Below are 12,375 nucleotides of genomic sequence, written 5' to 3'. Positions count from 1 at the left end.
GTCTGAATGCAGGCAAAACATGAGCATTGTCCAAACCACAGCAGCTAACCACACATCCCCTCGTCCTGGAGAGTCTGACTGACTACTGATCCTTTACCAATGACCGCTTTATTCTTGCTTCATTCCTTAGACTTTCTGATAAAAACTAAGACCCTCAATAAGAGAATTACCTCTTGTCCCTTTGCGTCCTGACGGCATCCAGGATCCACCTCCCGGTCCTTCTTTTCCCAGAGGGCAGAAGGACAAGGCTGAAATGTGTCTTTGCAACAACCTGGCTGGGCCAAAGCCCTCAGCTGGGCTCCAGGCAGGAGAGCCAGTGACAGGACCTCAACCCGGTGGACAAAATGACAATTTGCTCGAATTTAGTGAGAAGAAACCCACTCAGTTAAATAAACCCTGGAGAGGTATTAGCTAATGTTACAATGACAGTTGAAGGAAGAAAGGGAGGGGAGAAAGGAATGAGTCCTGGAATGACATTAAGCATTGCAGTAACCCAAAGACCAAAGATGGCCCCTCATTCTGTGTGGGGTGTTAGGAAGCCGACCAGCAGGAAAACTTTGGGAAATTATACTCATGAACACCTGCCCCAATCCTCACTGCGGCTTTCTGAATGGTCACCATTCTCCACCCCCATTTTCCAGATGACAAAACTGAGGCTTCGAGAAGTCACTTGCCAAGCTCTCTTGAGCTCTCAGGAGGCAGGATCCTCTGGCCTCACTCCTGATCTTTCTCCCAGCCGCCCTCAGAGCTCCTGGGAGACCATTGTGACAGCACCGTCTGGGGGAAGCTCTTTGGTCACAATAGGCAGAGCTGGGCCACAGTGGGACGCAGCCTTGGAAGGAACAAGGAACGTGTGAGCATCCTCTGGGAGACTGGGGACAGAGTCAGGAAGTCTCGAGGGTCAGGCCGGTTGCCAAGCGCATCTTCTAAGACTCAGTAGTCCCCATGTCACCCCTTGAGGTAAGTCTCTTATCATCATCCCTGATGTGGAAGCTGAAGCTGATGGGAGCCCAGTTACTTATTCCAAGGTGACCTAGCTAGTAACTTCAGTTGTCCAATTCTCCATCAACTATAAGAAGACTTCTCAACTCTCAACTCTTTTTGCTGCCAAAATGGTAAAAAAAGAAAAAAAAAAAAAGCAAACACAGACACTGAAAAACTGTCGTCTTGTTATCATGCTTGATGCCTGCTTTCTAAAGAGGTCGACGTGAGCTAGCTGTGAGCGGACATGGTCTGGGCAGGGGGTGAACCTGCTCTAGGGGTGTGGTAGGACGAGGGGGAGGGCGACTTTTCCGTTCTGAGCAAAGGCAAGGAAGTTCCAGTTAGCTAACTGGGGCGCTGACAGCCGGGAACTGGAGATCAGGGAAGTGGACTGAGAGGTGTCTAAGCTTCAGAGAGTTTGAGGGAAGGAAGAGATCCTGGAGGGCAACCACAGGAGGCAGGAAGCCCCACGAGGAGGTGTGTGGCACAGATAGGACAGTGGCCAGGACTGAGCAGACATTGAAGGGGAGAGCCATGGCTTTGCCCACTGACTGAGAAAGAGGAGAGGGGGCTCCTGTATCAGACAAACTGTAGAATGCAGTGGTTCATTCTTCAGCCCCTCCTGCGCTCACTCTGCACTGACCCCCTCCAGGCAGGGCCTTTGCACCTGCTGCTTCTTCTGCCTGGAATGCTATTCCCCGGGTACCCCAAAGCTGCCCTCCCACCTTTTCCAGGTGCTCAACTGTCCTCTCAGGGGCTCCACTCGATCCGAAACTGCAACCCCCCCAGCCTTAGCCCCAACCTCCTTCCCAGTGTGACGTTTTCACCCGCAGGCCTTAGCTCCTTCTCCTAACTCTGCAAGTGATAGCTGTGCATTTATTCAGTATTGTCCGTCGTCTCTTCGCCCCAGTATTAACTCCCCAAGGGTACAGCTCTTGGTCTGTTTTGTTATCTGATGTTACCCCTTCCGAGAACCTAGAACAGTACCTGGCACACAGTAAGCTTCAAATGAATGATGATATCTCTCCTTTCCCTGGGGCAGGTACCGGGGCTGGGCCTGTTTTGTTTTTGTTTTGTTTTCTTTTCTTTTCTTTCCACAATGTCCCCAACCCCGAGTGCCCCGCGCCTGGAACACAGGCAGGAATAAAAGGCAGCATTGTCCTCCAGCCCTGCGCTTGCTCACTCCCGGATCTCCGCCCCTCCCAGGTGGCGCCCTGCCCCGCGATGGCCGCGGTCACCCCGCTGCCATGCCCGATGTCCCGGATGGACTTCCTCAAGGCCTCGCACTTTGCACTGGGGCCCGACCCGCGGCTGCACGTGGGCGACATGCAGTCCACATCGCATCGGGACTTCCCGGCCCCCCTAGGCGGCACCCGTGCGCAGCAGTGCCAGGCGCCGCCCCGCGGGTCCCTCTTCGCACAGGACACGCGCTCGGCGGGCACGCGGCTCGAGTCCGAGACACACGGCGCGTACGCACCCCCGGGGCCGTCGCCGTCCCGGCGATCGGAGTTGCGGGAGCGCACCCTCGCCATGCAGGCCAGCAACTGGCGCGTGCTCGCGGACTCGCGCGTCCGCACCAGCCTCTCCACCGTGCGCGCCGACTTCGGCTGGCCCGAGCCGCCGGCGCGCGCGAGCGAGCAGATCCGCGGCGCGCGGCTCATCTTCGACCGCGACTCGGTGCCGCCTGGCGACCCAGCCAAGCTGGGCATCCCCCCCACCACCTACCAGGCGTTTTACCTGCCCCACGACCCGTGCCCGCAGCCCCGCGCGCCCTGCTGCCACCTCGGTGAGGGCGCCCGGGCGGCCAGCGCGACTTGCCAACTCCCGGTGGGCGGGGTTTCCGCGCCCTCCCCCAGGGGACATGCGGCTGAGTGTGGAGATCGTTTTGGTTGGCGGAGGAAGTGCTACAGCAGGGGATGAAGGAGACCAGGGATGCTACCACGCACAGGACAACTCGCCCCAGTAAAGAATTTTCCAGCCCCAAATATCAATAGTGCCGAGCCCAGGAAAATCTAGAACCTCCCGGATCCTCAGTTTCTATACTCATAGAATGGCACAGGTCCTGATTTTTTTTTTTTCAAGGGGGTGTGCCAGGGCCAGAAGTGGTGGCTTGGAACCAGGTTAGAGCAAGTAGACCATTCCAAGCCTGGATTTTCCTCGGTGCCACAACAGCGCCCCATTTCGCAGGAGCTGCTGAAACCAAAGGCGCGGAGTGCATGGTGCAGCTGGCATCCAGGGAGCGCTCAGAAAAGAGTAGCTGTCATTCGTGCGATTTTCCAACTCTGGTTCAAGAGGACCCGCAGGGGGAGTCACTAGTCAGAGGCCCTCCAAGCTGGATTCAGGGATTGTCAGATCTGAACTGGACTTGTTCTGGTTTTGCATTTCTGTGACTTCTGGCAAGTCATTTTGCCTCTCTGAGCCTCCCAAAGGCTGTGAGGTGGGGAGAATATGAGTCCTGCAAATGAGGTTCGAAGCCCTTAACCTTGATGGCAGGTTCAATATTTGGTAGTCTTGTTATCATTCCTTGTGTTATTTTGGATGTTTTCCATACAGCCCTTGGGGGAGGCTAGACAGGACTGCCCAGCTCCCCTTCCCAGGCAAGGACTCGCATCCTAGTGGGCTTGAGGCTGCGGGGGCTCAGTTCTCTGTCTACTCTTGCTTATCTACAGGGGGCCTCAACCCCCTCAGGTGGGACCACAGCAGACAGGACAATGGGACCTCCTACCAGAGACACTTCCAGGCCCTGCCGAGCCCACCAGCCTTGATGTGTAAGAGGGTAAATGCATGTGGGGCTGAGGCTGCTGGGGAGGGCAGTGATGGGGGCTGGGTGGTGTTGCCCTTCCCACTTCTGTCCACGCACAGGCCTTCTCCAGCGTCGAACTGGGAGACTCCAAGATTGGCTATGGGCCCATGTGTTCAGAGCAGAAGCAAGCCTACAGACCCCAGGGTCTCCCCCCAGAGAGGTACAAAGAGATGGTGGCCTTCCACCAGGGTGAAGGGCTCTCAGCGACATGTGGAGTGTGTCACCTAAGGCTCTGGGGCCAATACTGTGCCTTTGAGGCCTCCATCACCCACAAGCGAGGCTCTCCCACCATGAGCACCCCACAAATTGGCCTCTGGGAAGCCTTCCCCTCTCCCATTTCCTGGGCATTGCAAGGGCCCAGATCAGACAAATCCCCGCTGATCTGCAGGTATGACAAGGCTCAGGCCGCAGCCCACATCCACTATGTGAATATTCGTCCTGGAGATGGCCTATTCCATGACAGGACCACCAAGGCTGAACACTTCTATGCCCGAGAGCCAGGTGAGTCTACTGCCGGCCTGGCCACCCCTACCCCTCCTGACCTCTCCCAACCACCCCCGCTTCCCCACGGGGTTCTCCCAGGCCAGCTCAGCACCTACTCTGCCGCTGGCAGAGCGTTTTGTCCTTCACCATGACCAGACTCCAGCATCACACATCCTGGAAGGAAACTGGCGCCCTGGTCCAGGCAGCCTCACCACGTCCATGCATTTCTTCCATGGCCAGGTCAGCAGGAAGGGGGGGTCCTCCCCCGCCCCAGGTTCATCAGAGAAAAGGGTTTCCCAGGCAGGACGAACAGCAAGTGCAAAGGCCTTGAGGTCGGAGTGAGCTTGACATGTGTGGGGGGATCTCCTGGATCTACCTGCGGGATCTAGGGTTAAGCCACTCAGTGGCTCGTTTTGCAAAATGAGATACAGTGCCTACTCCCAGCACCAGCAACGCGGGGCCTATGGAGGGTGTGAGCTATCCAACGTCGTACAGTGCTCACCTCTTTCCTCCACCCGGGTTTTGGGAGATTCCGGACACGGGAGCTTCCTAGATGCCACGTGATCTTAACAGCCGCATCCGGTGACCGCACCGCCCAGCCGCCACTTGCCTTTAGAGAAATTGAAGAGTCACGTGTGCCTAGGGGACCCCTCGCTGCTCAAACAGTTCTTCCAGACTTCCATGGGCACGGACTATTGCCCCCCTGCGACGCCAGAGAAGGTGCAGATAGCACCCAATCTTCACTTGATGCCTAGCAACCTGCCCCGTGGCACTGACGGTGAGCGGGTTGGGGGCGGGGAGGGGCGGGGGCCCTTCCCCGCCCCAGCTCTAACCCCGCCCCGGCCAGTTTTGTCCCGCCCACTGACAGATTCTGGCTCCGCCTCCTGAAGCGCGAGATCCCACCCCCTGGGCGGAGATCCTCACTCGGCCCCAGGACAGCCCGCCCCTTCGTGGGCTTGAGTCCCCACCACGACCGCCACCTTCTCCGTATCTGCCCTCTCCCGGCTCTAACCCATGCTCTTCTGCCAGACTCTGGCTCCTCCCCCTCACGGACTAGCTTGCCCTACATTGCCCCGCCCCGAGCTTGCCACGCCCCTGGATCTTCCCTCCGCCCCGCCTCCTAACCCATCCTTTGCTCTAACGTCCTCGCTGGCTCAGGCTTTACCCTGAAGTCCTACTCCATCCTTAATCTCCCACGTTCCTACCTGGGGACCACACCTCTCCTCCCTCAGCCCCTCAGCTCGATTACCCCCACCCAAATCAATAGAAACAGATTTTTTAACCACGAACCAGAAGATGCTGAAGCCTCATAGAACACCTCCAGCCTCCGTGACGGAGGAAATGCTTCAGCGGGTGAGGGACGGGGAAGGGTACCTCTCTGATCAGATAGCCCCCCCAATCAGTGTAGCTTTGTCTCGGGATGATAACACTGTCACCTCAGAATTAGTGTTAAGTCCTTCCAGGGTCTCTCTAGGATGACCCCAGGTACAGGGTCATCTTAACGTCACCCAGCCTCAAGGTCATCCCTAGCTCACCCCCAGAGTCGTGTGAGGGTCAGCTCAAGGACACCTTTATATCACCAGCCACAGTTATACCCCCAGCTGAGGGTTACCTCATAGTTACCAAGGGTCACCGCAGTCCTCGGGTCATACCAGGGGTCACTGGTTTCTCTCCAGCTTCTCCTCCAGCTCCTGGCTTAGCCTGAGGTGGGGCACCTTTTGCCCACCTCCTCAGAGCCCAGTCATCAGCCTTTGCTGCTCCCCAAGGTGGCACGGGGACCATGGGGGGTGGCCAGTAAGTCAGCCAGCCTCCAGCCTATCTTGCCAGGCTGCCCACCCTGTCTCCACAGAGCAAATACAGCCACATTGAGCCCCCACTTGGCAGACAGCGCTTCTTCTCAACCCAGTATGAGGATGAGTTTGCCTCCAAGTACCAGGGCCCAGCAGTGCTGAGATTGACCAATCTTCAGGACAGCCATGTGCCTCTGGGCTCCCTTCACCAGTGGGGGTGTGGGGCTGGGAAGGTAGACCCTCGGGCCCCCCAGGCCCCCACCTACCCATGCCCTAGCCAACAATAAACAGTGTCATGGCAGCATCCCACCCCTCCGCATCAGTCAGCCATGAAAGAGGATGCTTCGTAGGTTGGGGACGGTGCAGGAGAGAGTGACTCCATCTAACAGTCCTGAACAGACACTTCCACGGGCCCTGAAGACCACCCCACTCTGGGCAAGGGGGCCGTCCCAGCTTGTGCAAAGCCTTGGCGGTTGGACTCAGTGTAAGGTGTTCTGGTTCACCAACAAATCTGAATGATGTGAAGAGAGGAGTCATAGCACTGAACAGGGTGGTGTGGCGAAGGGCTGAGAACACAGGCTCCTAGGGCTGAAAGGATAGAGTCTAAATCTTCACTTCTCTGTCCTGCACAGTAGTCTTGGGCATGTCACTTAAGCCCTCTGAGCCTCACCTGTTTGCTCATCTGTAAAATGGAGATGAATGAAAGCTCTCTCGTTAGAATGCTATAAAAGAGAAATATACATACTTGTCAGTGTATGTATGACTGGCGGGGTCAAGCAGGAGAACACTTCCCTTCTGAGCATGAAGGTATGGAAGAAGGAGGAAGATGAGGGTATGGGAAGGAGCTTTCAATCATTGAGAGAGGGGCTGGGGTTCAGAGAGGAGAGAGGTTGAGAGTGACCCAGCATTGTGGGTGAAAGCTGGAAGCTCAACAGGGTGCTGGCTGGCTGGGCAACTTGTCCCCAGGTCAGAGGTAGGTCCAGGGACAAATCAACGAAAGTCATCAGGATATGATCAAGTCCAAGGGAGTAGGTGTCCAGCCAGGAACAAAATGGAAAGTGCGGGGAAGGAAGAGGATGGAGTGGAGCCCTGTCAATGGCAGGGTTTGACAAGTGTGTCAACAAATGGTACCTTGGACAGCGCCCCCCCCGCCCCCCCCCCCCCTCCATCTTGAAGGCTGGGTGTGTTGAGGTTAGCTCTCTCTGGGGTAAAATGGGCCTTGGGGGCCATGCCCAGGGCCTGCTTCTGTCGGCTGTTGAGAATCTGGTTTCAGGGAATGCACGTGGTTCTCTGACTCTGTCCCTGACTCCCTAGTCGGACCTTCAAAGACCAAGGCCTTCAGTCCAATGAGCCACTAAGAGCCAACTCAAACCCGACCAGAAGCCCTTTCTCCAGGGGCAGCAATTCTGTGAGGCCAAGTTGTCATTTCCACAGGAAGTACAGGAGTCCAGCTTTGAGTCCCACAGAATAAGATGGCCCTTTTGGCTGCACTTTTATTATCTGTTCAAGGGTCTGCTTGCTGCGAAACCCCTCTTCTGCTTGCTCCCGCTAAAGATCTACATGACACACTTCTGAGTTACCTCATGATGAATCCAGTTTTCTCAGTCCCAGTACTACTGACATTTTGGATGGGATTGTTCCTTATTGTCAGAGGCTCTCCTGTGCATTGTAGGATGTTTAGCCTCATCCCTGACCTCTAACTACTATATGCTAATAGCATTCTCCCTTTACTCCAGCTGGCTGTGACAACCAAAAATATCTCCAGGCATTGCCAAATGTCCCCTGGGGGGTGGGGGAGGAGTGGGTTGAAAAACCACTGCAATGAACCCAACCTGCAATGATCCCTAGGACAAAATCGGACTCTCCTGGTGAAGCTGGTCTGGTTGTTGATCAGACTACCCTTATGTAAAAGGCTTTTTATTTTTGCTTTGCCTGCCAGGAAGCTCAGAAAGCTGACTTTGGTATTCATTTCCATGTAGCTCTGGTTGCTGAAAAATGCGTGCTCCTGCCTGGTTCTAGGAGTGGTTTAAAGCAACCCAGACACAAGATGAAAAATGATGTATAGGAGTTCCAAGGAGGCAGATTTCCACACAAACTGAAGCATTTTCTAACAATGGAACTGACTATCCCTGGGATGGGTTGCTAGGAAAGAATGGGAGTTTCACTAGAAATATTTTATTTTTTTTTAAGATTTTATTTATTTGACAGAGAGATCACAAGTAGGCAGAAAGGCAGGCAGAGAGAGAGAGAGGAGGAAGCAGGCTCCCTGCTGAGCAGAGAGCCCAATGCGGGACTCAATCTCAGGACCCTGAGATCATGACCTGAGCCGAAGGCAGCGGCTTAACCCACTGAAGCCACCCAGGCGCCCTAGAAATATTTGCAGTGCAGAAAGATACTTCATCATGATTTGGGAGGTATTTTATGGATGTATGTCTACCCCTCCTTATATTCCACTCACCCTTCCCCACACCAAAAAAAAAAAAAGGCATTTCATATCAACTACAAAAACCCAAAAGGCTTATAAAACAAGATGAATAAAGTAGGATTGAACATGGGAGAACAGATTACTTTTTATAGGAAAACACAGAGCAGCAGAATTCAGACCTGCCACTTACCTTTCTGTCCTTGGGCGAGTGATGTCATGCTCTGCCCATCACTTTCCTTGCGTGTAAAATGGAGTTGACAATAGTTCTTCCTTCATAAAGTGGATATGAGGTTTAAATAAAATGCATGTGTACCATTCTTAGAACAGGGTCTAGCATTTAGCTTCAGCTTGATGACAGGTGCCCATGTTTTTTAAATGTCTTGAACCATTTTTGTTGCAAGTGACAGAAACCTGGATAACTCTAAATCAAGTAGAGAAAAGGATTTTATTGACTTTGTTACCAAGAAAACCACAGGCCCAGAATGGTGTTACTTGGGTCAGGCTAAGTTAGCGGACCAAGGGTTAGTACCTAACCTAAATGCAGTTTCAAACTCCCCTAGAAATGTAAACCTTCATTTACCAATCGGGAATTTTTTGATAAGCACCAATAAAGTAACCTGTCACATTCTCCTTGGACAGAAGATGAGGTAATTCACCTAATATCCCCCACCTTTCCATAAGGGAAAGTGACTTTGCCTAGAACAATCCTTTTCTTTTGCCTGTAACTTTCTTGCCCTAACCCCCTTCCTATAAAAACCTTCCAGTTTGTACAACTCCTCCTTGTACAACAGCCCCTCTCTGTGTTAGGAGGGATGCTATCCGATTCATGTATCTTTTTAAGATTTTATTTGAGAGAGCGAGAGCACACGAGTGAACAAGGGGTTGGGGAGGGCAGAGTGAGAGGGAAAAGCAGGCTCCACGCTGAGCAGGGAGCCCATCCTTAGACTTGATCCCAGGATCCCGGGATTGTGACCTGAGCTGAAGGCAGATACTTAACCGACTGAGCCACCCAGGCATCCCCAAGAGTCATTAATAAAGCCAATTAGATCTTCACATTTATTTGGATAAATTTTGTTTTTTATAACTCAGACACAAGAAAATCTGAAATCTACCCCGCCATCTTGCAATCATGTAACCTTCCAAGCGGTGGCAAAAAAAGGATGCTAGCCACCCAAATCCTTTTTTTTTTTTTTTTTTAAGATTTTATTTATTTATTTGACAGAGAGAGATCACAAGTAGGGAGAAAGGCAGGCAGAGAGAGAGGGGGAGGCACGCTCCCTGCTGAGCAGAAAGCCCCACATGGGGCTCAATCCCAGGACCCTGAGACCATGACCTGAGCTGAAGGCAGAGGCTTAACCCACTGAGCCACCCAAGTGCCCCCTAAATCCTCTTGATTCAAGCCTCAAAGGAAGGAGAGGGTCTTGCCCCCAACTCCTCCTTATTGGAACTTATAAGACACTCTGATTGGCCCACGTAAGTCACATGCCTACCCGTGAACCAATCATTGTGCCCAGAGGGATAGAATGCTGATTGGATGGCCCAGCTCACAAACCCACCCCTGGATGATTTGGTTCTCCCAAAGCTCACCAGGATCTTTGATCCTGGAGCCCAACCTTGCTGGACACTGTCTCCTAGCAACAGATCTGTGTCTGCCCATCTTAGCATCTCTATTGCCCCAGGTTACAATCTGGAGGATGGAAAGATAGCTAATAGGTTCTTCCCAATGGAGGGTAATTATACTTTTATAGACACGGAGTATTCAGTGTTAACGGGGGGAGGGGCATCAAGTCCCCCCTGGTTCTCAGATAATCCCAGTCTTATCTCCCACCTCATTACTAATTTCCTCTTCTAGCTTGGAGCAGAGAATTCAGCTGTGGCAATCTCAACAAATCAAGCAGATGCTGGTCTCTGCTGCAAGAAGTAAGCAGAGGCAGCTTGTGTCTGTCTAGGGAGACCTTGATGAAAGCGCCTATTTCAACATCCTGATATTTTTCTCCAAAGCCCCTCAAACCACAGTCTCAAAAAAACACGTGGTTAGAGTCCCAAGATAAAACAGGCAAGATTTTTTTTAAAAAAAGGTTTTATTTATTTGGGAGCGCCCAGGTGACTCAGTGGGTTAAAACCTCTGTCTTCAGCTCAGATCATGATCTCAGGGTCCGGAGATCAAGCCCCACATCAGGCTTTCTGCTCGGCAGGACCCTGCTTCCCCCTCTCTCTCTGTCTGCCTCTATGCCTAGTTGTGATCACTCTCTGTGTGTGTTAAATAAATAAAATCTTTAAAAAAAAAAAAAAAGAACTTATTTGTTTGAAAGAGAGAGGGAGAAGGGGGAGGAGCAGAGGGAGAGGGACACGCAGACTCTGATGCAGGGCTCAATCTCAGGATCCTGAGATCATGACCTGAGCTGAAACTAAGAGTCAGGCGCTTAACATTAACTGACTGAGCCACCCAGGCACCCCCAAGCTGGCAAGATTTTAATCAGGGAAAAAAAAAAAAGATTTTAATCAGCTTATTTTTCTTCCACATAACAATCGCTTGTTTCTTGAGGAAGGCTCTTCTCAGGGCAGATTATATGCACTGTGTAAATCTAGGCAGTCCCATTCACTTTGTAGTGAATGTATGTGTCTGTGGTGGCTCTGCCCCTCTACCTCACCTTTGCTCTGCCAATTCCGGTTTTAGGTTACTTCCCTCAATATCCTTCCCTTTCCAGGCACTAATTCTAAATTAGTGAAGAGTGTTATCGACTCAAGGGACAGAAACCCACTAAAGCCAGCCTAATGCCCCCAAAATTTGTTGGCTCATGGATTGGAAAGAATGAGGGCCCCTGGCCTCAGGTATGGCTGGATCCAGGAGCTCAGCCAATACAGACAGAACTTTCTCTTCAACTCTCACCTCTTCATCCTGGCGTATATCCAGACTGGCTTCAGTCTGCAGACTGTGCTTCCTGACAACTGGGGAAGGGGACTGCTGGTAGGATGAAGGCCTGTATACAGCTTATGATCCCAGAGGAAGAATGAGACGTCCTGTCCTCCAACCTAATTATTGTGACCAGGAGATGGGGTTCTGTGACTGGTATGTTTAGACTGAGTGATACTGGGGGGCTGTGTTAGATTGGCGTAGTAAAGAAGCATCCACAAATAGAAAGCAAGGTGCTGATAGAGATACTCAGGGGTCAGGGGCACCTGGGTGGCTCATCCGGGTTAAACTACTGACTCTTGATTTCAGCTCAGGTTATGATCCCAGGGTCACGAGATGGAGCCCAGCATCAAGCCCTGTGTAGGGCTCTGCACACAGTGGGGAGTCTGCCTGAGATTCTCTCTCTCTCTCCCTCTGTCCCTACCCCACCCCACCCCACACCCCTCTCTAAAATAATAAATAAATAAATCTTAAAAAAAAAAAAAAGATACTTAGCAGACGGAAACAACAGCTGTCATTACAAGCATTATTTGTTATGGGACCTTCCAGGAGGTGGCAGTTTGAAGAACTAGTGACATAATCCAATTTCAGTCTCCCATCTCTCAGATCTGCTGTGCGCTTCCGTAGCAAGGTGGAAAGCCAGTTTCAGACCTTGTGTTCAACACAGGTCTAGAAGGTTCAGGAAAGAAGAAAGAAGACACCTGGAAGTCTGATTTGCTTGAGGCTATGTTCAAGGATAGGTGGTGTCAAAATTCACCGAAGACCCTTGGAAATACAGCTGTGGCCAAAAAAGTTTTTTCAGCTTGCTAAAAGGGAAGCTCATATACCAGGAACCATGGGTGCCTCCATAGGAGGGTGTTGGGGGACAGGAGGGCACCTGATAGCATTCATGCATGTGGAGCAGGGTGGGGGAGTTTTAAGGAGAGAGAAGCAATTCCAGGTTGGTGCTGTTGGGAAGCTGGGAGCGGATTGGTAACCG

At 52.4% G+C, this 12,375-nt stretch overlaps 1 protein-coding gene across 2 annotated transcripts; it reads left to right on the top strand.

The window, feature by feature from the left end:
* Positions 1-522: 522 nt before the first annotated feature.
* SAXO5 (stabilizer of axonemal microtubules 5) lies at positions 523-6,360 on the top strand. Of its 2 annotated transcripts, XM_059159842.1 has the most exons (9): positions 523-960; positions 2,188-2,767; positions 3,651-3,757; positions 3,844-3,944; positions 4,173-4,285; positions 4,398-4,507; positions 4,841-5,045; positions 5,535-5,620; positions 6,117-6,360. In XM_059159842.1, exons 1-9 carry the CDS (start codon positions 946-948, stop codon positions 6,342-6,344), a joined length of 1,545 nt encoding a protein of 514 aa, XP_059015825.1. In that variant the 5' UTR covers positions 523-945; the 3' UTR covers positions 6,345-6,360. The 2 variants fall into 2 exon arrangements, with proteins under 2 accessions (XP_059015825.1, XP_059015826.1); XM_059159843.1 differs by lacking the exon at positions 6,117-6,360 and having other exon boundaries at positions 5,500-5,574.
* Positions 6,361-12,375: the final 6,015 nt, after the last annotated feature.

The sequence above is a fragment of the Mustela lutreola genome, chromosome 2 (genome assembly GCF_030435805.1).
Source record: "Mustela lutreola isolate mMusLut2 chromosome 2, mMusLut2.pri, whole genome shotgun sequence".
NCBI classification, from domain to species: domain Eukaryota; kingdom Metazoa; phylum Chordata; class Mammalia; order Carnivora; family Mustelidae; genus Mustela; species Mustela lutreola.
The sequence above is the reverse complement of the archived record's forward strand: the minus strand, read 5'-3'. Positions and strand labels throughout refer to the sequence as shown.

Bases quoted from the DNA above. Each gene is read 5' to 3' on its own strand.
- SAXO5 (XM_059159842.1), top strand. The intron at 4,286-4,397 runs GTGAGTCTACTG...TGCCGCTGGCAG, and splicing joins CTTCTATGCCCGAGAGCCAG to AGCGTTTTGTCCTTCACCAT. The intron at 5,046-5,534 runs GTGAGCGGGTTG...CCAAATCAATAG, and splicing joins CCTGCCCCGTGGCACTGACG to AAACAGATTTTTTAACCACG.